The following is a 21,538-nucleotide window of genomic DNA, read 5'->3' on the forward strand; positions in this document are numbered from 1 at the left end:
GTAACACTGAGTGCTTACTGAGCACCCTGCTAGCCACTTTCCTTTTTTATTTTTAATTTTTTTTTTAGACAGGGTCTCACTCTGTCACCCAGGCTGGAGTGCAGTGGTGTGATCACAACTCCCAGGCACATGCAATTCTTTCACCTCAGCCTCCTGAGTAGTTGGGACTACAGGCACGTGGGACTGTGCCCAGCTAATTTTTATACTTTTAAAGACAGGGTCTCACTATGCTGTCCAGGCGGGTGTCAAACTCCTGGGCTCAAGAGATCCTCCAGCTTCAGTCTCCCAAAAATGCTTGGGTTACAGGCATGAACCACCCTGCCCGGCCTAACCATTTTCCTTTTATTAGGTTTTGTATACTCATCACAACCACGAAGAAGTGCTATTATTACCCACATTTCACAGACGAGAAAACTAGGAAGTTTAGTGACTCTCCCAAGGCCACCTAGGAACTAGTGGAGCTGGGATTCAAATTTGGGCAGCCTCATTCCTAGATGTTTCTACTCACCAGTGCTGCTTTCTTCAACTGTAAAGTCAGAGGCATGAACTCTCAAGAACCGATGTATTGTGTTGGAAAGAGCAAGGCTTTGTCCCTAAAAAGCTGAGTTCTGATCTTTCTTTTCACCTGAAAGCTGGGGCAATTTATTTACCCTCTTTCCTTATCTACTAAATGAAGAAAATAACCTACTTCAAAGGGTGGTTATGAGAATGTAATGAGCTAGTATGTGTCAAGGGCTCATATATATTCTTAGTGGGTGCTGGAAGTAGAGGAGGATGAATGAAAAGCCTCAGTGTGAGGTACTGTGCTTAATAAAGGGTGAGAAAGGAAAGAAAGCAACACATTCATTTTCACTCCTTTACCTCTCCCCAGGGTACATGATCAAAAATCAGATTTCTAGCAAATCCATTGAAAATTTTATCACTCCTGGTACCCAAACAGGGGGTGATGAAGGCCTTGACTCTCCAGCTGTCAATATGCTGTTAACAGGAGCAGCTGTGAGAAGGAAGGAGAAGACTGAGGTCACCTAGGTTGAGATGCAACCAGGATGGACCGAGGGTAACTTGGTGACTGGTTGGCTGTCAAAAGCTCAGGGGAGGGATAGAATCACCAAGGGCCCCAGCAAGCAACCCTCTGACTCACAGTCTCATGGTTCCTGCCTGGCCTTGTCGGTGTCATCAGCCCCATGGAGCCAGTGGTCAGATCCTCCAGTGGTTAGGAATGTTGTGTGCTGTTTAGACATCAATACCAGAGATTCAGACAGCACAAGATGAGGGGGCAGTGAGTAGGGATGGGTGAGGAGCCCAAGTTGCCTAGCTGTATCTCTCTCTGATTCCTATGTCCTTTTTTCTCCCTCTGGTCTCAGAAGGTTTATAGAATGCAGACGGTAAAAATAAAACCCCAGTAGAAATTTTAATTAAATGTGGTTAGAAGGGAGAGCTGTGGGGTTTTTGGTGGACTCAAAGGTAGGTTTTCACATCAAGGAAGAGGAGCAGGCACATGACAAAAGTGTCTTTCTTTGCCACCTTCTGGGGTGGTCTTGGCCAGGGCCTTTAGTCTGACATGTGATGTTTCTATCCGGTCTGGAACAGCCTGACCTTTATGTTCATACAGAATCCTCAGAGTCTTTTCAGGTTGACCTTAACAGCCATCATGGCAACATATTTTCTTAAAATATAATGTTGAAGACATTGCACTTGCAGACTATGCCTGAGGGGCACATTTGCTGCTCCTGTCCTTCTGCACAGCTAGGCCCCTGCTGTTTGAGGGATTACATGCTTCTCCATTTGTCAGCAGTAGAAACAGACCAGTATTGGATAGTCGTAAAGCACATTTTGTCAGCCTGGTGAGGGGCTGTGCAAGATGATGATGATGATGATGATGACAGCTTTCTTTCACTCACTCATTCATTCGTTTACCAAATATATGAAAGCTGAACCTGTGCCAATTGGTCAGCATTGTTTTCATTGACTTGCTATTCTCATTGATAAAACAGGACCAAGAGGTTAAATGTCTTACATTTGCCAAAGTGAATTCTGGAATAAATAGGGCTGGACTAATATAACTGGACTTCCCACTTTAGATAGGAGATACCAGTATGGCTGCCCATAGCCATGGAAGTTGAGAGAAGTGTTTGGACTTATGATGCCAAAATACTTTGCAACTCTGTTAATTTTTTTTACCCTGATTTTAGAGAGGGGATCAGGGGAGCACTTGCACACATAGAATAATTATGCAGCAATTTAAAATTTCTTGTAAAGACTATTCAATGCCAAGAGAAAATGTTCATGATACAAGAAAAAAAAAGCAACTTATAAAATAAAACAATTTTGAGAGGTAATAAGACTCTATGTTTATACATTTATTAATACCTACATGTGGATATATATGCCCATTGAAAACATGACTTGAAGGATAGACATCAAAATGTTGACATTATTTTGAATACCTTTAATTTCCTTATTTAGACTTTCCTTCATTTTCCAAAGATTTTCACAAGGAACTCTTTTTTTGGGGGGGAATAAAAAGTGTACTGTTTTTTTTGGGGGTGGGTGCAGGGAGGGTTGTGCGGGGATGATTAGGCAGAGCACAGAGAATTCTTAGGGCAGTAAAACCGCTCTGTAGGATACTCTAATGGTGAGTACATGACATTATACATTTTTCCAAACCCATAGAATGTACAAGACCAAGAGTGAACCCTAATGTAAACTGTGGGCTCCAGTGATAATGATGAGTCCATGTAGGTCATCAGTTGTAATAAATGCACAACTCTAGTGGGGATGTTGATAATGGGGAGGCTGTGCAATTGTGGGAGAAAGGGTATGTGGGGAATTTCTATGCCTTCCTCTCAATTTTGCTGTGAACCTAAAATTGCTCAAAAATGAAGGCTTAGGTGTTTTATAAAGAAAAAAGTATTTTATCCAATGGAAGAGCTAGTGATGAATGAATGCGTGTAGCACCCAGAACTCCCTAAGCTTGATTTTGCTGTGTGATCATGGGCATATGCTTGCTTTCTCAGTGACTTGGTTTATCCCAGTGTGGAGTCTATGAGTTCTTTGTGTTTTCTTTGTGTTTATTCACTGGGAAGCACTGACAAGGTAAAATTTATTTGCAGCTTTCATAAGGCTTTGCCTTTAAATGTGAAAAGCAAAGTAAAGTTTGCTCAATTCCAGTAGCTGGTAAAACTACAAGTTGGCCAGCTGTTTCCCCCTAAGTAGCAGGCTTGTTCACTGCCCCCTCCCTACCCCTGGAATTCTGTGGACCCGTCTTTTCTCCCAGAATTAATTCTCTAAAGAAAGATTATTTGGTATTTCTCTTTGTTTCAATAAATAAGACCAACTCTTCCCTACTTCACCCTTTTCTTCACTGGTAAAGTGAAGGAGATGGGTTAAATAATTTTAATTTAAAATAAAACTTATTAGCAACTTAACTAGATCATTTTGAAGATTAAATTGTATTAAGAATTTAAAAACATTTTAGCTAAAATAATGTTAAATTGCTTTAGCATACATATAAGAAAACATGCAATAATTTCTATTGCCGTTGATATTGCTCTAAATGCTAGTTTGGGAACTGGCCCTTACTGCCACATTGAAATTCCCTGAAATTCGTACAGCTGAAGCCAAATGGCCAATGTGACCTTTCCACAAATGTAATTCTGATAAATGGAGGAAAAAAAATGCAAGCAACAAGATGTTGTCTATTTATTGCATTTTAAAATATCTTTAGCTGGTTAACTTGAAAATTTCTCAAAATATATTTCATGTATCTATTTCTTACATATTCATTTTTTGGGGTACTTTTCTGTCTCTGTTCAAGCTGGGAGAGAAAGAGGGATAGTGGATTTATCAAACCAGAGGAGAAGGAGCAAAGTTACAAAATCATCCAAACCATCACCTCCTTATTGCTGGGAACTGGTTTTATTTTTGCAAATATAGTCATGTGCTATTTAATGACATTTTGGTCAATGACAGACTGCATATATGATGGTGTTCTCGTAAGTTTATAATAGAGGGCACTATTCATAATAGCAAAGACATGGAGTCAACCTAAATGCCCATCAATGGTAGACTGGATAAAGAAAATGTGGTACATATACACTATGGAATACTACACAGCCATAAAAAATCATATAATGTCCTTCACAACCACGTGGATGGAGCTGGAGGCCACTATCCTAAGTCAACTAACACAAGAACAGAAAACCAAACTGCATGTTCTCACTTATAAGTGGGAGTTAAACACTGAGTACACATGGATACAAACAAGGGAACAAAGGACACTGGGGCCTACTTGCAGATGGAGGGCGGGAGGAGAATGAGCATAAAAAAATATCGCTTAGGTACTATGCTTATTACCTGGGTTATGAAATAATCTGTACATCAAACCCGCATGATACATAGTTTACCTACATAAAAAAGCTGTGCATGTACCCCTGACCCTGAATAAAAGTTAAAAAAAAAAGATTATAATGGAGGTTCCTGTTTCCAAAATGGTGGCATAGAAGCAAGCTAGCTTCACTCTCCTGACACAAAACCAAAAATAAGTATATAGCACTGAGATTTTTAGCAGCAAAGTCCCAGAACTCAAATATGAGGATAACTGAGTTTCAAGGGCTACAAAGAATTGCAAAAAACTCCGAGCAGATGGTAAGAGAATTGAACTTCTTTATCGATAATGTCCCTCTCCACAGTCTTCCCAGCACGAGGCATATTGAAAATTTTCTTCTGACTCATGGTTTCTACACTGGAAAAACTGATATTGAGGTGGATAACCAGCTTCCCCACCATCTTGGGTTCTTTGACAGGAGATCGTTTCCTGCCTCAAAGTGCACAGGAAGCATTTAAGTACCTGAAGGGAAAAATATCCCTGGCAACAGCCAGAGATAAGCCAGAGAAAGGACTACCATCCACAGCCCTGGAAACTCTGCTCTTCAACTCGGCCAAAAGAAACACCAAATCAGAGTGGTGATTCAGTGACACTATGCTGCAGGAGGTACATCTACAAGTTCCCCAGGCATGAACTCCTAGCCAGCCTTTCAAAACTATTGGGGTATTCCTTTTGGGAATTCCCCAATTTGGAACAGGCAGTGTTTTGTTTGTTTACTAGAGCCAAGGCAAATCTGGGCTTAAGACACCATCTACTGCCCAAAAAGAAGCAGCAATTCAGCAGGAAGAAAAAAAAAAAGATTTCAATAGGTAAATTACAAAGAATCTCTAAGCAAACATGCCCAATAAAAAATAAGGCATTCAGAGAAGACTAAAATAAATAATCCTTCAATGAAAAAACAAAGATGTGCATCCACAAAAAACAACAGCAAACAGGGAACCATGACTTCCCCAAATGGACAAAACAAGGAACAGTGACTGACCCTAATGAGATGGCAATATGTGGGCTCTGACCAGTAATTTAAAATAGCAGTTTTAGAGAATCTCAGTGATTTCTAAGATAACACAGAATATTCATTCAGAAATTTATCGAAAAATTTCACAAGAGATTAAATAATAACAAAAAAACCAAATAGAAATCTTGGAACTGAGAAATACATCTGCTGAACTGAAAAATTTATTTGAAGCTTTCAACAGCAGAATGGATCATGCAGAGGAAAGAATCAGTGAGTTTGAAGTCGGGCTATTTGAGGCCGGGCATGGTGGCTCACACCTGTAATCCCAGTGCTTTGGGAGGCCGAGGTGGGCAGATCACCTGAGGTCGGGAGTTCAAGACCAGCCTGACTCACATGGAGAAACCCCATCTCTACTAAAAATACAAAATTAGCTGGGCTTGGTGGTGCATGCCTATAATCCCAGCTACTTGGAAAGGCTGAGGCAGGAGAACCGCTTGAACCTGGGAGGTGAAGGTTGCGGCGGGCCGAGATTGCACCATTGCACTCCAGCCTGGGCAACAAGAGCAAAACTCTGTAAAAAAAAAAAAAAAAAAAAAGGAAAAAACAAAGTCAGGCTATTTGAAAATAGAGGATAAAAAAGAAAGAAGAGGAACAAAGATTATTTGTACAATATAGAAAATTACCTCAAAAGAATAAATCTAAGAATTATTGGTATCCAAGAGAGAGTCAAGCAAGAGCAAGGAGTAGAAAGCTTATCAAAAAAAAAATAATAACAAAAACCTTTCCAAACTTAAGAAAGATATAAATATCCACATGCAGGAAGGTCAGAGAACACCAAACAGGTTTGACCCAAATAAGACTACCCTAAGGCATATGCTAATCAGACTCTTAAAAGTCAAGGACAAAGAGGGGACCCTGAAACCAGTAAGAGAAAAGAAGCAAATAACATATAAAGGGAGCTCCAATTTGTCTGACAACAGACTTCTGAATGGAAACCACTCAGGTCATGGAGGAGGAGGATAACATATTCAAAGTGCTGAAAACAAACAAACAAACCCTGTCACCCAAGAATATGGCATCCAGCAAATCTACCCTTTGAATATGAGAGATAAAGTCTTTCTGAGATAAACAAAAGGTGAGAGAATTACCACCACCAGACCCATCTTACAAGAAATGCTAAGGGGAGTTCTTTACTCTGAAAGAAGAAGAGGAAAAAAAAAACACTAACATGCAAAAAAAAAAAAAAAAAAAAAAAAAAAAATTGAAGTTATAAAACCCACTGGTAAAATTAAATACACAGATAACCCTAGAATAGGCACTGTAAAAATATGTAAATCGAGACAACAAAAAGTCAAAATTTGGGAGGGATGGGATTAAATTGTAGAATTTTTTAAAGGCTGTTTTCTTTCCTTGTTCCTGTTCTTTTTTAGTGATACAAAGTAAGTTGTCATGTGTTTAAATAATTTGTTATATCTATAAGATATTTTTGTAAACCTCATGGTAACTCAATGAAAAAAAGACTATAATAGATACACTAAAAATAAAAAGCAATGAATTCAAACATACCACCCAAGAATAACCCTTAACCACAAAGGAAGACAGTAAAAAAGGACAAAGGAAGAGATGAGTTACATGACAAACAGAGAACAAGCCACAAAATGGCAATAGTAAGTCCTTACTTATCAATAACAACTCTAAATTTACATGAGCTCAATTCTCCAAAATTGAAAGACATAGAATGACTAAAAGAATAAGAAACAAAGCTCAATTATATGCTGCCTACAAGAAACTCACCTCACTTATACAGATACAGACTGAATGTGAAGGGATGGAAAAAGAAATTCTATGCAAGTAGAAACCAAAAAAGAGCAAGAGTAGTTATACTTCCATTAGATAGAAGTAGCATACTTCTTCTATCAGATAGAAATAGCATGCCTGTTAAATACTGTGAAAAGAGACAAAGAAGGTCACTATATAATATGAAGAAGTCAGTTCAGCAAGAGGATATAACAATTATAAATATCTATGCACCCAACAATGTATGCACCCAAAAATAGAGCACCCAAGTATATAAAGAAAACATTAATATATCTAAAGGGAGAGATAGACTGCAATACAATAACAGTAGGGTACTTCAACACCCCACTCCCTGTAGTGGATAGATCATTCAATCAAAAAACAAAGAAACATTGGAGTTAAACTACACAGTAGACTAAATGAACCTAACTGACATTTACCCAGCAGATTTTACCCAATTGCTACAGAATGCACATTATTTTCATCAGAACATGAAACAGTCTCCAGAATAGACCATATCTTAGGCATTAAAGCAACTCTTCAACAAATTCAAAACAGTCGAAATTATATCAGTTATCTTTTCTGACTATAGTGGAATAAAACTAGAAATAAATAACAAGAGGAACCTTGGAAAATATGTAAATACATGGAAATTAAACAGTGTGCCCATGAATGACCAAGAGGTCAATAAAGAAATTAAGAAAGAAATATAAAAATTTCTTCAACCAGAATAGGAACAGCTCCAGCCTCCAGCTCCCAGTGTGAGCGACACAGAAGACGGTTGATTTCTGCATTTCCAACTGAGGTATCAGGTTCATCTCACTGGGCCGTGTCGGACAGTTGGTGCAGGACAGTGGTTGCAGCCCAAGGAGCAAGAGCCAAAGCAGGGTGAGGCATCACCTCACCCAGGAAGCGCAAGGGGGAAGGGAATTCCTTTTCCTAGCCAAGGGAAACCATGACATGCAACACCTGGAAAATCAGGTCACTCCCACCCTAATACTGTGCTTTTCCAAGGGTCTTAGCAAATGGCACACCAGGAGATTATATCCCACACCTGGCTTGGAGGATCCCACGCCCATGGAGGCTCCCTCATTGCTAGCACAGCAGTCTGAGATATAACTGCAAGGTGGCAGTGAGGCTGGGGGAGTGGCGCCTACCATTGCTGAGGCTTCAGTAGGTAAACAAAGCTTCTGGGAAGCTCGAACTGAGTGGAGCCCACTGCAGCTCAAGGAGGCCTACCTGCCTGTGTAGACTCCACCTCTGGGGACAGGGCATAGCTAAACAAAAAGCAGCAGAAACCTCTGCAGATGTAAATGTCCCTATCTGACAGCTTTGAATAGAGTGGTGATTTTCCCAACACAGAGGCTGAGATCTGAGAATGGACAGACTGCCTGCTCAAGTGGGTCCCTGACCCCCGAGTAGCCTAACTGAGAGAGCCTAACTGGGAGTAGCCTAACTGGAGTGGACCTCAAGCAAACTCCAACAGACCTGCAGCTAAGGGTCCTGACTGTTAGAAGGAAAACTAACAAACAGAAAGGACATCCACACCAAAACCGTATCTGTACATCAGCATCATCAAAGACCAAAGGTAAATAAAACCCCAAAGATGGGGAAAAAGCAGTGCAGAAAAGCTCAAAATTCAAAAAATCAGAGCACCTTTCCCCCTCCAAAGGAATGCAGTTCTTGGCCAGCAATGGAACAAAGCTGGACGGAGAATGACTTTGATGAGTTAAGAGAAGAAGGCTTCAGTCCATCAAACTTCTCAGAGCTTAAGGAGGAACTACGAACCCAGTGCAAAGAAACTAAAAAACCTTGAAAAGAGATTTGACAAACGGATAATTAGAATAACCAGTGCAGAGAAGTCCATAAACGACCTGATAGAGATGAAAACCATGACACGAGAACTACGTGACAAATGCACAAGCTTCAGTAACTGACTCGATCAACTGGAAGAAAGATTATCAGAGATTGAAGATCAAATGAATAAAATGAAGTGAGAAGAGAAGTTTAGAGAAAAAAGAGTAAAAAGAAATGAACAAAGCCTCCAAGAAATATGGGATTATGTGAAAAGACCAAATCTACGTCTGATTGGTGTACCTGAAAGTGACGGGGAGAGTGGAACCAAGTTGGAAAACACTCTGCAGGATATTATCCAGGAGAACTTCCCCAACCTAGCAAGGCAGGCCAACATCCAAATTCAGGAAATACAGAGAACACCACAAAGATACTCCTCAAGAAGAGCAACTCCAAGACACATAATTGTCATATTCACCAAAGTTGAAATGAAGGAAAAAATGTTAAGGGCAGCCAGAGAGAAAGGTCGGGTTACCTACAAAGGGAAGCCCATCAGACTAACAGCAGAACTCAAACAAATTTACAGAAAGAAACAACCCCATCAAAAAGTGGGCAAGGGATATGAACAGACATTTCTCAAAAGAAGACATTTATGCAGCCAACAGACACATGAAAAAAATGCTCATCATCACTAGCCATCAGAGAAGTGCAAATCAAAAGCACAATGAGATACCATCTCACACCAGTTAGAATGGCAATCATTAAAAAGTCAGGAAACAACAGGTGCTGGAGAGGATGTGGAGAAACAGGAACACTTTTACACTGTTGGTGGGACTGTAAACTAGTTCAACCATTGTGGAAGACAGTGTGGTGAATCCTCAAGGATCTAGAACTAGAAATATCATTTGACCCAGCCATCCATTACTGGGTATATACCCAAAGGATTATAAATCATGCTGCTATAAAGACACATGCACATGTATGTTTATTGTGGCACTATTCACAATAGTAAAGACTTGGAACCAACCCAAATGTCCATCAATGACAGACTGTATGAAGAAAATGTGGCACATATACACCATGGAATACTATGCAGCCTTAAAAAAGGATGCATTCCTGTCCTTTGTAGGGAAATGTATGCAGCTGGAAACCATCATTCTCAGCAAACCATTGCAAGAACAGAAAACCAGACACTGAATGTTCTCACTCATAGCTGGGAATTGAACAATGAGATCACTTGGACACGGGAAGGGGAATATCACACACTGGGGCCTGTTGTGGGGTGCGGGGAGGGGGGAGGGATAGCATTAGGAGATATACTTAATGTAAATGAGGAGTTGATGGGTGCAGCACACCAACATGGCACATGTATACATATGTAACAAACCTGCACATTGTGCACATGTACCCTAGAACATAAAGTATAATAAAAAAAAATTTCTTCAAACAAATAATAATGGAAATACAACATACCAAAATCTATGGGGTACAGCAAAAGTAGTATTAAGAGGGAAGTTTGGAGCAATAAACACCTACACCAAAAAAGTGGAAGGAATTCAAAAAACCTAACAATGCACCTCAGGGAACTAGAACAACAAAAATATCAGAAATTAAATAGAAGCAAAGAAATATAAAGATTATAGCAGAAATAAATTAAATTGAGACCAAAATTTAAGAAGATTCAATGAAACAAAATGTTGGTTTTTTGAAAAGATAAAATCAACAGACCTTTAGCTAAAATTAAAAAAAGAGGAATCCTAATTAAATAAAATTAGAAATGAGAAAAGACATAACCAAGACCACAGAAACACAGGGAATTATTAGAGACTATTACAAAAAACTATAATCCAACAAATTGGAAAATCTAGAAGAAATGGATAAATTCCAGGACACTTGCGACCAAGATTGAACCAGTAATAAATAGAAAACCCCAACAAACCGGTAATGAGTAACAAGGTTGAAGCTGTAATAAAAAGTCTCCCATCAAAGAGAAGCCTAGGACCTGATGGCTTCACTGCTGAATTCTACCAAATATTTAAAGAAGAATTAATACCAATTTTCCTTAAACTCTACCAAAAAAATTGAAGAGGGAATATTTCCAAATTCATTCTATGAGGCTAGCATTGCCCTATTATCAAAACCAGATGAGGATAGAACAACAGCAAAAAAGGTAACTAGAAGCAAATATCAATAATGAGCACAGATGCAAATATCTTCAACAAAATGCTAGCAAACTGAATTCAACAACACATTAAAAGGATCATTCACCATGATTCACCCCAAGGATGCGAGGATGATTCAAATAATATGCAAATAAACAGACATGGTACATGCATCAAAAAAACCAAGAACAAAAACCATATGATCATTTCAATAGATGCTGAAAAAGCATTTGATAAAATTCAACATCCCTTCATGATGAAAACCCTAAACAATTAGACATAGAAAGAACATACCCCAAAATAATAAAGGCCATATGTGACAAACCAACAGCCAATATCATATTTAATGGGGAAAAATTGGAAAGATTTCCCTCTAAGATTGGGAATAAGGCAAGGATGCCCACTTCCACCACTTTTATTATTCGTTATAATACTGGGAGTCTTGGCCAGAGCAATTAGACAAGAGAAAGAAATCAAGGACATCCAATTTGGAAAGGAAGAAGTCAAATTAGCCTTGCTTGCAGACCAAATAATCTTATATTTAAAAAAAAATCGAAAGACTGTACCAAAAAACTGTTAGAACTGATAAATGAATTCAGTAAAGTCATAAAATACAAATCAACCTATAAGAATCAGTAGCATTTATATACACCAACATAATCTGAGAAAGAAATCAAGAAAGTAACCCACTTACGATAGCTACAAAGAATATAAAATACCTAGGAGTCAGTTTAACCAGAGCAGTGAAAGAGCCATATGAGAAAAACTATAAAACACTGATGAAAGAAATTAAAGAGGTCACAAGAAAATGGAAAGATATTGCATGCTTATGGATTTGGAGAATTAATACCATTAAAATGACAATACTACTCAAAGCAATTTATAGATTCAGTGCAACCCTTAATCAAAATACCAATTACATTCTTCACAGAAATAGAAAAAGCAATCCTAGAGTTGATATGGAATCACAAATGATTCTGAATAGTTAAAGCAATCCTGAGCAAGAAAAAAAAAAAAAAAAAAAAGCTAGAGACATCACACTACATGACTTCAAGGTACACTACAAAGCTGTAGTAACCAAACCAGCATGGTACTTACATAATAATAGACACATAGATCAGTGAAACATAATGGAGAACCCGGATACAAATCCACATTTCTTATAGCCACCTCAGTTTTGACAAAGGTACCAAGAACATACAATGGGGGAAAGAACAGTCTCTTCAATAAATAGTGCCAGGAAAACAGGATATCTATATGCAGAAGAAAGAAACTTGACCCTTATTTCTTACATACAAAATCAAATCAGAATGAATTAAAGACTAAATCCAATATGAAACTATGAAGCTACTAAAAGAAAACATTGGGGAAATGCTCCAGGACATTGATCTGGGCAAAGATTTTTCGGGTAAAACCTCAAAAGCATGGCAATGAAAGCAAAAATGGACCAATGGGATTATTAATACATTGAGCCAAAAGGCTTACACACAGCAAAGGAAACAATCAACAAAGTGAAGAGACAACCACAGAATGAGAGAAAATATTTGCAAGCTATCCATCTGACAAGGGATTAATAAGCAGAAGATACGATGTGCTAAAACAACTCAATAGCAAAAAAAAAAAAAAAAAAAAAAAAAATCTGATTTAAAAATGGGCAAACCCATCAATGACAGACTGGACAAAGAAAATGTGGTGCATATACACCGTGGAATACTATGCAGCCATAACAAGGAATGAGATCATGTCCTTTGCAGGGACATGGATGAAGCCGAAAGCCATTATCCTCCGCAAACTAAGACAGGGACAGAAAACCAAACACCACATGTTTTCACTTATAATTGGGAGCTGAAAAATGAGAACACATGGACACAGGGAGGGGAATAACCCACACTGGGGCCTGTCAGAGGAAGGTGGGTTGGGGGAGAGCATTAGGAAAAACAGCTAATGCATGCCAGGCTTAATACCTGGGTGATGGGTTGGTAGGTGCAGCAAACCATCATGGCACATGTTTACCTATGTACCAAACCTGCACATCTTGCTCATGTACCCCAGAACTTAAAAATTAATTAATTAATTAAATTTAAAAATGGGCAAAAGATCTGAATAGACTTTTCTCAAAAGTAGACATATAAATGGTCAACAGGTATATGAAAAACTGCAGATAAATGCAAATCAAAACCACAGTGAGATATCATCTCAATCCAGTTAAAATGGCTTTTATCAGAAAGACAGGCAATAACATGCTGGTGAAGATATAAAGAGGGAACCTGGTACAGTGTTGGTGGGAATGTGTATTAGTGCAGCCATTATGGAAAACTGTATGGAGGTTTCTCAGCAAACTGAAAATAGAACTACCATGTGATCCAGCAGTTCCACTACTGGGAATACATCCAGAAGAAAGGAAATCAATATATCAAAGAGACATTTCTACTCTTATGTTTATTGCAGCACTATTCATTATAGACAAGATACGGAATCAACCTAAGTACCCATCGGTGGATGATTGCTGAACGAAAATGTGGTACCTATATATAAGGGAGTATTATTTATTTATGCAAAAGAATGAAATCCTGTTATTTGCAGCTACATGGATAGAACTGGGGGTTATCATGTTAGGTGAAATAAGCAAGCACAGAACCACAAATATTGCATGTTCTTACTCATATGTGGAAGCAGTGATCCTGACCCTGTGTAGGCCTAGGCTAATATGTATGTTTGTGTCTTAGTTTTCAACAAATAAGTTTAAAAAGTAAAAAAAAAAAAAAAAAAAAAAAAAAAAAAAAAAATTAAAAATAGGATAAAAGCAAAAAGCATATAGAATAAAAATATAAAGAAAGAAAATATTTTTGTACAACTGTACTTGTGTTTATGTTTTATTTAAGTTGTTGTAAAAGACTCAAAAAGTGAACACTAAAAAGTTTATTGGCTGGGTGCTATTGGCTGGGTGCAGTGGCTCACACCTGTAATCTCAGCACTTTGGGAGGCCAAAGCAGGTGAATTGCTTGAGCCCGGCAGTTCAAAACCAGTCTGGGCCACATGATGAAACCCTGTCTCTACAAAAATAATACAAAAATTAGCCGGGCCTGGTGGTGCATGCCTACAGTTCCAGCTACTTGGGAGGCTGAAGTGGGGGTATCGCTTGAGTTTGGGAAACGGAGGTTGCAGTGAGCTGAGATTGTGTGACTGCACTCCAGCCTGGGTGACAGAGTGAGACCCTGTCTCAAAAAAAAAAAAAAAAAAAAGTTTATAAAATTAAAAAGTTACAGAAAACTAAGGTTAATTTATTACTGAAGCAAATATTTTTGATAAATTGAGTGTAGGCTAAGTGTATGGTGTTTATAAAGTCTACAATAGTGTATAGTGAAGGCCTATGACATTCACTCAGCACTCACTCACTGACTCACCCAGAGCAATTTCCAGTCCTGCAAGCTGTGTTCATGGTAAGTGCCCTATACAGCTGTTCCATTTTTTAAAATCTTTTATACCATATTTTTTCTGTTTAGATATGTTTAGATACACCAGTACTTACCATTGTGTTACAATTGCCTATAGTATTCAGTACAGTAACATGCTATACAGGTTTGTAGCCTGTGTGTAGGTGTGTAGTAGGCTATACCACTTGGATTTGTGTTAAATACACTCTGATGTTCACACAACGATGAAACGGCTTAATGACACATTTCACAGAACATAGCCCTGTCGTTAAGTGATGCAGAGCTGTAGATGGATTCTTTCTGTAATTTTATTTAAACCTCGCTAACCCTATGAGGTCTGTAGATTTGGTGCTAATGCACCTTCATGACCACTCATTCATTCTTCTAGCATTCTAAGTTTTCCTTATCATGGTTTATGATTATGTATTTGTGGGGTCATTTGACCAATGTCTTCTCTATTGAACTGTGAGCACCATCAGGCTAGTGATGGTGTCCATTTTTTTTCTATTGCATTCCAGCGCGCCTAGGACGTAGTCAACAATAAATACTTGTAGAATGAAAGAATGAGTTCATCATTCACCCTTGCTCTAGGCATTGTGCTCAGTGGGGAAAATGAGGAACAGAGTGGTTCAAAGACTTGCTGTGGGCTAACCTTTCTTTCAAGAAGTCCCAGGCCGGGCGCGGTGGCTCAAGCCTGTAATCCCAGCACTTTGGGAGGCCGAGACGGGCGGATCACAAGGTCAGGAGATCGAGACCATCCTGGCTAACATGGTGAAACCCCGTCTCTACTAAAAATACAAAAAAACTAGCCGGGCGAGGTGGCGGGCGCCTGTAGTCCCAGCTACTCGGGAGGCTGAGGCAGGAGAATGGCGTAAACCCGGGAGGCGGAGCTTGCAGTGAGCTGAGATCCGGCCACTGCACTCCAGCCTGGGTGACAGAGCGAGACTCCGTCTCAAAAAAAAAAAAAAAAAAAAAAAAAGTCCCGGTATGTTAGTCCCCTGCAGATACTGTAACAAATTACCACAACTTTAGGGCCTTATAACAGCACATATGTATTACCTTCCAGTCGTGAAGGTCAGAAGTCGAAAATGAATCTTACAAGGCTAAAATCAAAGGGTTGGCAGGGCTGCTTTCCTTCCAGATGCTCTGCAGGAGAATCTGTTTCTTTGCCTTTTCAGACTTCTAGAGGCTGCCTGCCTCTTTGGATTGTGGTCCCACAGTCCATCTTCAAAGCACATCACTCTAACCTCCATTTCTGTCAGCAGACTTCCTTTCTGACTCTGACCCTCCTGTCTCCCTCTTACAGGGGTCCTTGTGACTACATTGGTTCTACCTGGATATTACAGCATATGCCTCCCATCTCAAAATCCTTAAATTAGTCACATCTGTAAAATCCCTTCTGCCAGGATTCCTTGGGGTCATTCCCTTAGCCTGAGATGGATCTTACCTATAAAGTAAATAATCATGAAGTCAAGAGGGCAGAGGTGGGCTTGCTCGTTGGAGTAGAGAGAAATGGATCTTATCTATGAAATAAAGAGTAATGGAGTAAAGAGGGCAGAGGTGGGCTTGCTCATTGGAGTAAAGAGAAATGGATCTGATCTATGAAATAAAGAGTCATGGAGTAAAGAGGGCTGAGGTGGGCTTGCTCATTGGAGTAAAGAGAAATGCCAGTGAAGGTATTTTAGGGAATTAATTCCTGGGTAAAAGGGAGGCCCCTGGTATGTGACAGGCCAGAGGTGACGAGTCTGCTGCTTAGGGGCAAACAGGGAGTGGAACAAACCTTAAATGGCCTTCCGTGTTGACGTACAGAATCTTATAAAAGTTGCAAATTATTTATCCTGTTGGTGTAGCCCCTCGAGTTATCAGTATTTACAAAATTCTTAGAAAACCTAGAAGAATGTAGTGCTTGCTGCGGGGTGAATAGAGGGAGGGGGTGTGAGGCATGAGCCACACCCCATGGGCATATTTGCTGTTCAGAGAGTGGAACAAACATACATCTGTACGGGGTGGGGGCTGGAGTCCAGAAATATGGACCCAAGGCAGGCCACCTGGACCTTCATGTCTAGATACCTCACTGTGGGAGGAAAGGCACCCAGCTCTGGTATCAACAAATTAGAGGCAAAGCCAGCTCTCCTGGCTCATGGCTCCAAGCTGAACCCGCTGGATGGAAATATTTGACTGCTGAAGAAAGGTTAGCTCTTGAGTTCAGGCTGAATTCATTCAACAGATATTTGTTCAGCGCCTCTGTGTGCCAGCCAGCCCTGTCCTGGCAGTGGTGAACAAGTTTGATGTGGCTCCTGTTAGCTTATGGGCATGTAAGGGAGGCAGACACTCGGCAGGTAAATGAGAACAGAAAACGATTCTAAACTGTGGTAAGGACCAGGATACTGAGGATACTGAGACAGAAATAACCACAGATGGGATGGAAGGGGTGTGCATTTCAGAGGGGAATGCCAGGGAGGACCTCTGTGAACACACGTCATTAACGTGAAGGCCTGAGACAGAGGCCTGGGGAGAAGCACATGTGGGGTCCCAAGGTGGGCCAGAGCTTGGTGGTTTTGAGAAATGGAGAGAAGGTGGGAAACAGTGGCCAGAAAAGCTTGACGGAGTTGGGAGACCATAGACCTCAAAGGCCTTGTGGGCCGTGGCAGAGGATTTGAGGGTTATTCTAAAAAGCAGTGGGAAGCAAGGTGACCATTTTAAGCAAGAAATTGATCTGACATGCATAAAAAACAATATCCTTGAGAAATATGGGCGTTCTCTATTGTTTTTCTTTTTTTCTTTTTAAGCTATTAGTTTCTGAATGCTTAGTACATACTGGGTGCTGTGCTAAGCTGTTTATATGCATTATTTTGTCTAGTATTTTCAACAGGCCTAAATTGGAGAAAATGTACTCATTTTACCGGATACTAAACTGAGGCTGAGAGAGTAACGTAACTTTGCCAAGGCAAGTAGCAGAGGGAGATTCCAAACCTAGGTCTGTCGACTCCCATGTTTGAGCATCTAACCGATTTATTTTCTCTCAGTCTCCCTCCCCTACTTTTCACAATTAAAACACTGTGGCAATATATATAGATAACATAAAATGTGCCCTTTTTTGGTATCACAAATACCAAAATTTGAATAATTTGAATAACGGGCTATACCACATGGATTTAACACACTACAGCATATTATTAATAATACACATTCCACTAGGAAAACTTGGCACAGGTAGGAGCTTGTGATCTAAAAAAGAACTTATGCAGGATTCATAATCTTTGCTTCTTTCAAGCAAGCTTAGTTTTTGTCCTGTGCATATGGCCTGTGTTTATTTTCATCCCGTGGCCTTTGGGTGTGCTATTCTTTCTAACTGGATGACTTCCCTTCATTCTCTCAGCCTTTGAAAATATTTTTTTTCTATGTTAAAAAGAAGCTATATATATGTATAAAAGAAAGCTGTATTGAGTGAGAATTTTTAGATATTTTACTTGCAATGAGAAAGAAGAAAAGAAGTTGAATGTTATAATGTAGTACAATAATAAACATCAGTAGAGTGACATGTTATAGTTGATCAATCACCATTTATTGAAAATTCAGAGTGGCCAACATGGTCTTAGGGTTTATGGACACACAAAAACATTTTACCTATAGGAAGATATAAATGTACAATGAGGGAGAGAGAGCTAAGGGGTAAAGCAGAGTGCACATAATCAGAGGAGGAATGGAAGGATAGAGAAGGCTAAGAAAATGTGCCATTTTAGCCATTTTAAGTGTGTAATTCTGTGGCATTAATTAGATTCCTGTGACTGTGCAACCGTCACCTCAATCTAGTTTACCACCCCAAATAGAAACTCTGTAACCATTAAGCAACAACTCTCCATTCAGCTTTCCCCCAGCTCCTGGTAACCTTTAGTCTACTTTCTGTCTCTATGAATTTGCCTATTGTAGATATTGCATTGAAGTAGAATCAGACAATATTTGTCCTTTTGTGTTTGGCTTCTTTTGCTTGGCATGATTTCAAGTTTCATCTACATTGTAGCACATAGCAGCTCTTCATTCCTTTTCACAGCTGAATAATAGTCCATTGTATGCACATACCTCATTTTTTATTTTTTATATTATTTATTATTATTACTATTATTATTATTTTGAGACAAAAGTCTTGGTCTGTCCTCCAGGCTGGTGTCCAGTGACACAGTCTTGGCTCACTGCAACCTCTGCCCCCTGGATTCAAGCGATTCTTGTGCCTCAGCCTCCTAAGTAGCTGGGATTACAGGTGTGCACCACCGCTCCCGGCTAATATTTTGTATTTTTAGTTGAGCTGAGGTTTCACCATGTTGGCTAGGCTGGTCTTGAACTTCCGGCCTCAAGTGATCTGCCTGCCTCGGCCTCCCAAAGTGTTGGGATTACAGGTGTGAGCCACTGCGTTCGGCCCATATGCTTTATTTCGTTTATCCATTCATCTCTTGATGGAAAATTGGGTTGTTTCCACCTTTTGGCCATTGTGAATGAACATTGGCATACAAGTATCTCTGAGTCTCTGTTTTCAATTTTTTAGATCTATACCTAGAAGTGTAATTCCTGGTCTATTCTGTTTAGCTTCTAGAGGAACTGCCAAACTGTTTTCCACAGGGGCTGCACCATTTCGCATTTCTATCAGCAATGTACAAGGGTTCCAATTTCTCTGCCTCTTTGCCAACACTTGTTTTCCATTTTTTCCCTTGGTTTGGATCACAGCCACCCTAGTAAGTGGTAGCTCATTGTGATTTTGATTTGCATTTCCCAAATGACTTGTGATGTTAAACATCTTAGCATGTGCTTGTTGGCCATTTATATAGCTTCTTTGGAGAAATGTCTATTCAAGTCATTTGCTCATTTAAAAAACTATGTTGTTTGTCTTTTTTATGGTTGAGTTGTATGAGTTTTAGAAATATGTCCTGGATATCAAGCCTTTATCAGAAATATTTTCTGATATTTTCTCCCATTTTATGGGTGGTCTTTTCACTTATTTGATAATGTCCTTTGCTGCACAAACATTTTTAATTTCAATAAAGTCGAATTCACTTTTATTTTGTTGCTCCTGATTTGGTGTCATATCTAAGAATCCATAGCCAAATCCAAGATCATGGATGGAGATTAACTCCTGTGTTTCCTTCTGCTGTTTCTTGCTTTTAACCATTAAATTATTATCTAGATTTTAGAAGTCATTCACTTTGTCAGCAAATCATCAGAGACATGGGAAGCACAGCTAAGTAAGTCGTGGGGGTCCCCCTGAAGGGCCTCAGACAGTAGTGGTGGAAACAAATCTCAGTGGTGATTATGCTGTGATGATGTAGCCACTCATTCCCAAACACCAATGTAAGGATGTTTTCTGGTCCACTAATGTTTGTGGAAAAATGATTTAAAAAGTCAAATTTTCATAAAACTAAATTTATTTCATTTAAATAACTGTCCCACATTGTGCAAGTGGCTACCTTCTATGATATTGGCATGTTCTTATGACCTGAGGCTAAGAGTAGATGATGATACTTTCTTTAAATGGCTCTACTTGGAAAATTGAGAGTGACCAACCCTGTGTCACACTTCCTAATTTAGGGAGGAAACTATGAAATTCAAGGGTTTAGAAGCCACTGCAGACGCTAGAGTTCATTTATGCGGGCCTGCGAAGCATGCTGGTGATCCCTGCCTGGAGTTTCTTGGGAAGGGTTTGTGGGGATCTTGTCCAGATTCACTTCCTCAAATATCTGACTCATTTCAGCTGTAATTGTCATCTTTGTGCAAAATTTTTAGAAATGGAGAGTGGGGAAAATGAAGAGGAAATCAAAACTAGAAGGTCTGTTTCTTAGCCTGACTTTTTTCAGGAAGCCTCTGACTGATTCCTCTTATAGGTTTTGCCAGATGGTTTTTGTTTTTATTGAAGGTATATATAAAAAAAGAAAATGAGAAGGAAAAAATCCTGCACAGAAAGGGATTTTTTTTTTTTCTTATGGGAAAGAACACTCAGTTGCACTTGGCGCCTGAATGAAGTTGGGCTAATGAGTTCACCATTGTAAAACAGTGAAATTCTCCCAAACATACTAATTAAGGTGCTTTTTGTCTTTTCTGTTGGTTTTCGCTTTGGAGGTACTATGAAAATAGTACACTGAAAAATTGAGGGGCCGAGTTTGGAAGAAATGACATAGTCTCTACTGGGCAATCGGCCTTGCACTTGAATGACCTGGTGTGGAGACTGGTCTCCAAATTTTCTGATGGCCCACATTCCTGGGCTGCAGTGTGCAGTCATGCAGTTTAATGGCTGCCTATGGATCTGTGCAGTGCACAACCTATGTAGTCATAAACAGCGGCCTGATGTATTCTAACAAAAATACAAATGAGCATAGACACCTAAGAGATGTGTGCTGGTTTATAAATTATATACATTAAGTTCTATTGCCAATCCACCTAGATTATCTAATGATGAAACTTGATTTCATATTTTAAAGATAAAAATAAAAATGAATAGCAGTTAAAACAGATTTCATCTATGCTCCCATGGGTGGTTTCAAATATTCCTTGGGGTAGGTCTCCCTACTTTGGAGACATTGGCCTGGGAAGAATTCACATGGATCTTCTTTCTCATTCAGGCAGGGCAATGCATTTATAGGGCAAAGTTGCCTCTTAGCAGTAGAGTACTTAAGAGTCTTACCACTCCCTGCCAGGCCCTAGCCTCACCTGCTGGTTTTCCATTTCAGAGTACACAGTCATTAATGAAGCCTGTCCTGGAGCCGAGTGGAATATCATGTGTCGGGAGTGTTGTGAATATGATCAGATTGAGTGCGTCTGCCCCGGAAAGAAGGAAGTTGTGGGTTATACCATCCCTTGCTGCAGGAATGAGGAGAATGAGTGTGACTCCTGCCTGATCCACCCAGGTGAGTGTGGAATGGGAGACTTCAGGTTGCCTTCACGTTGTTGGAGGCAATGAACAGGAACAGACTGAACGCCTGAATTCTAGCAGGCAGCCATCAGGAGGCTGTGGTCCCATGATTAT

General features: G+C 39.6%; 1 protein-coding gene across 3 annotated transcripts in view; it reads left to right on the forward strand.

Moving 5' to 3' along the window:
• PAMR1 (peptidase domain containing associated with muscle regeneration 1) overlaps positions 1–21,538 on the forward strand; it is a 99,132-nt gene that overhangs the window by 12,599 nt on the left and 64,995 nt on the right. For all 3 annotated transcript variants that reach the window (XM_001114978.4, XM_001114993.5, XM_077963094.1), the window contains exon 2: positions 21,243–21,419. In XM_001114978.4, the coding sequence (XP_001114978.1) occupies positions 21,243–21,419 (177 nt within the window). The remainder of the gene's footprint in view (positions 1–21,242; positions 21,420–21,538) is intronic.

Source organism: Macaca mulatta, chromosome 14, assembly GCF_049350105.2.
Source record: "Macaca mulatta isolate MMU2019108-1 chromosome 14, T2T-MMU8v2.0, whole genome shotgun sequence".
NCBI lineage: Eukaryota > Metazoa > Chordata > Mammalia > Primates > Cercopithecidae > Macaca > Macaca mulatta.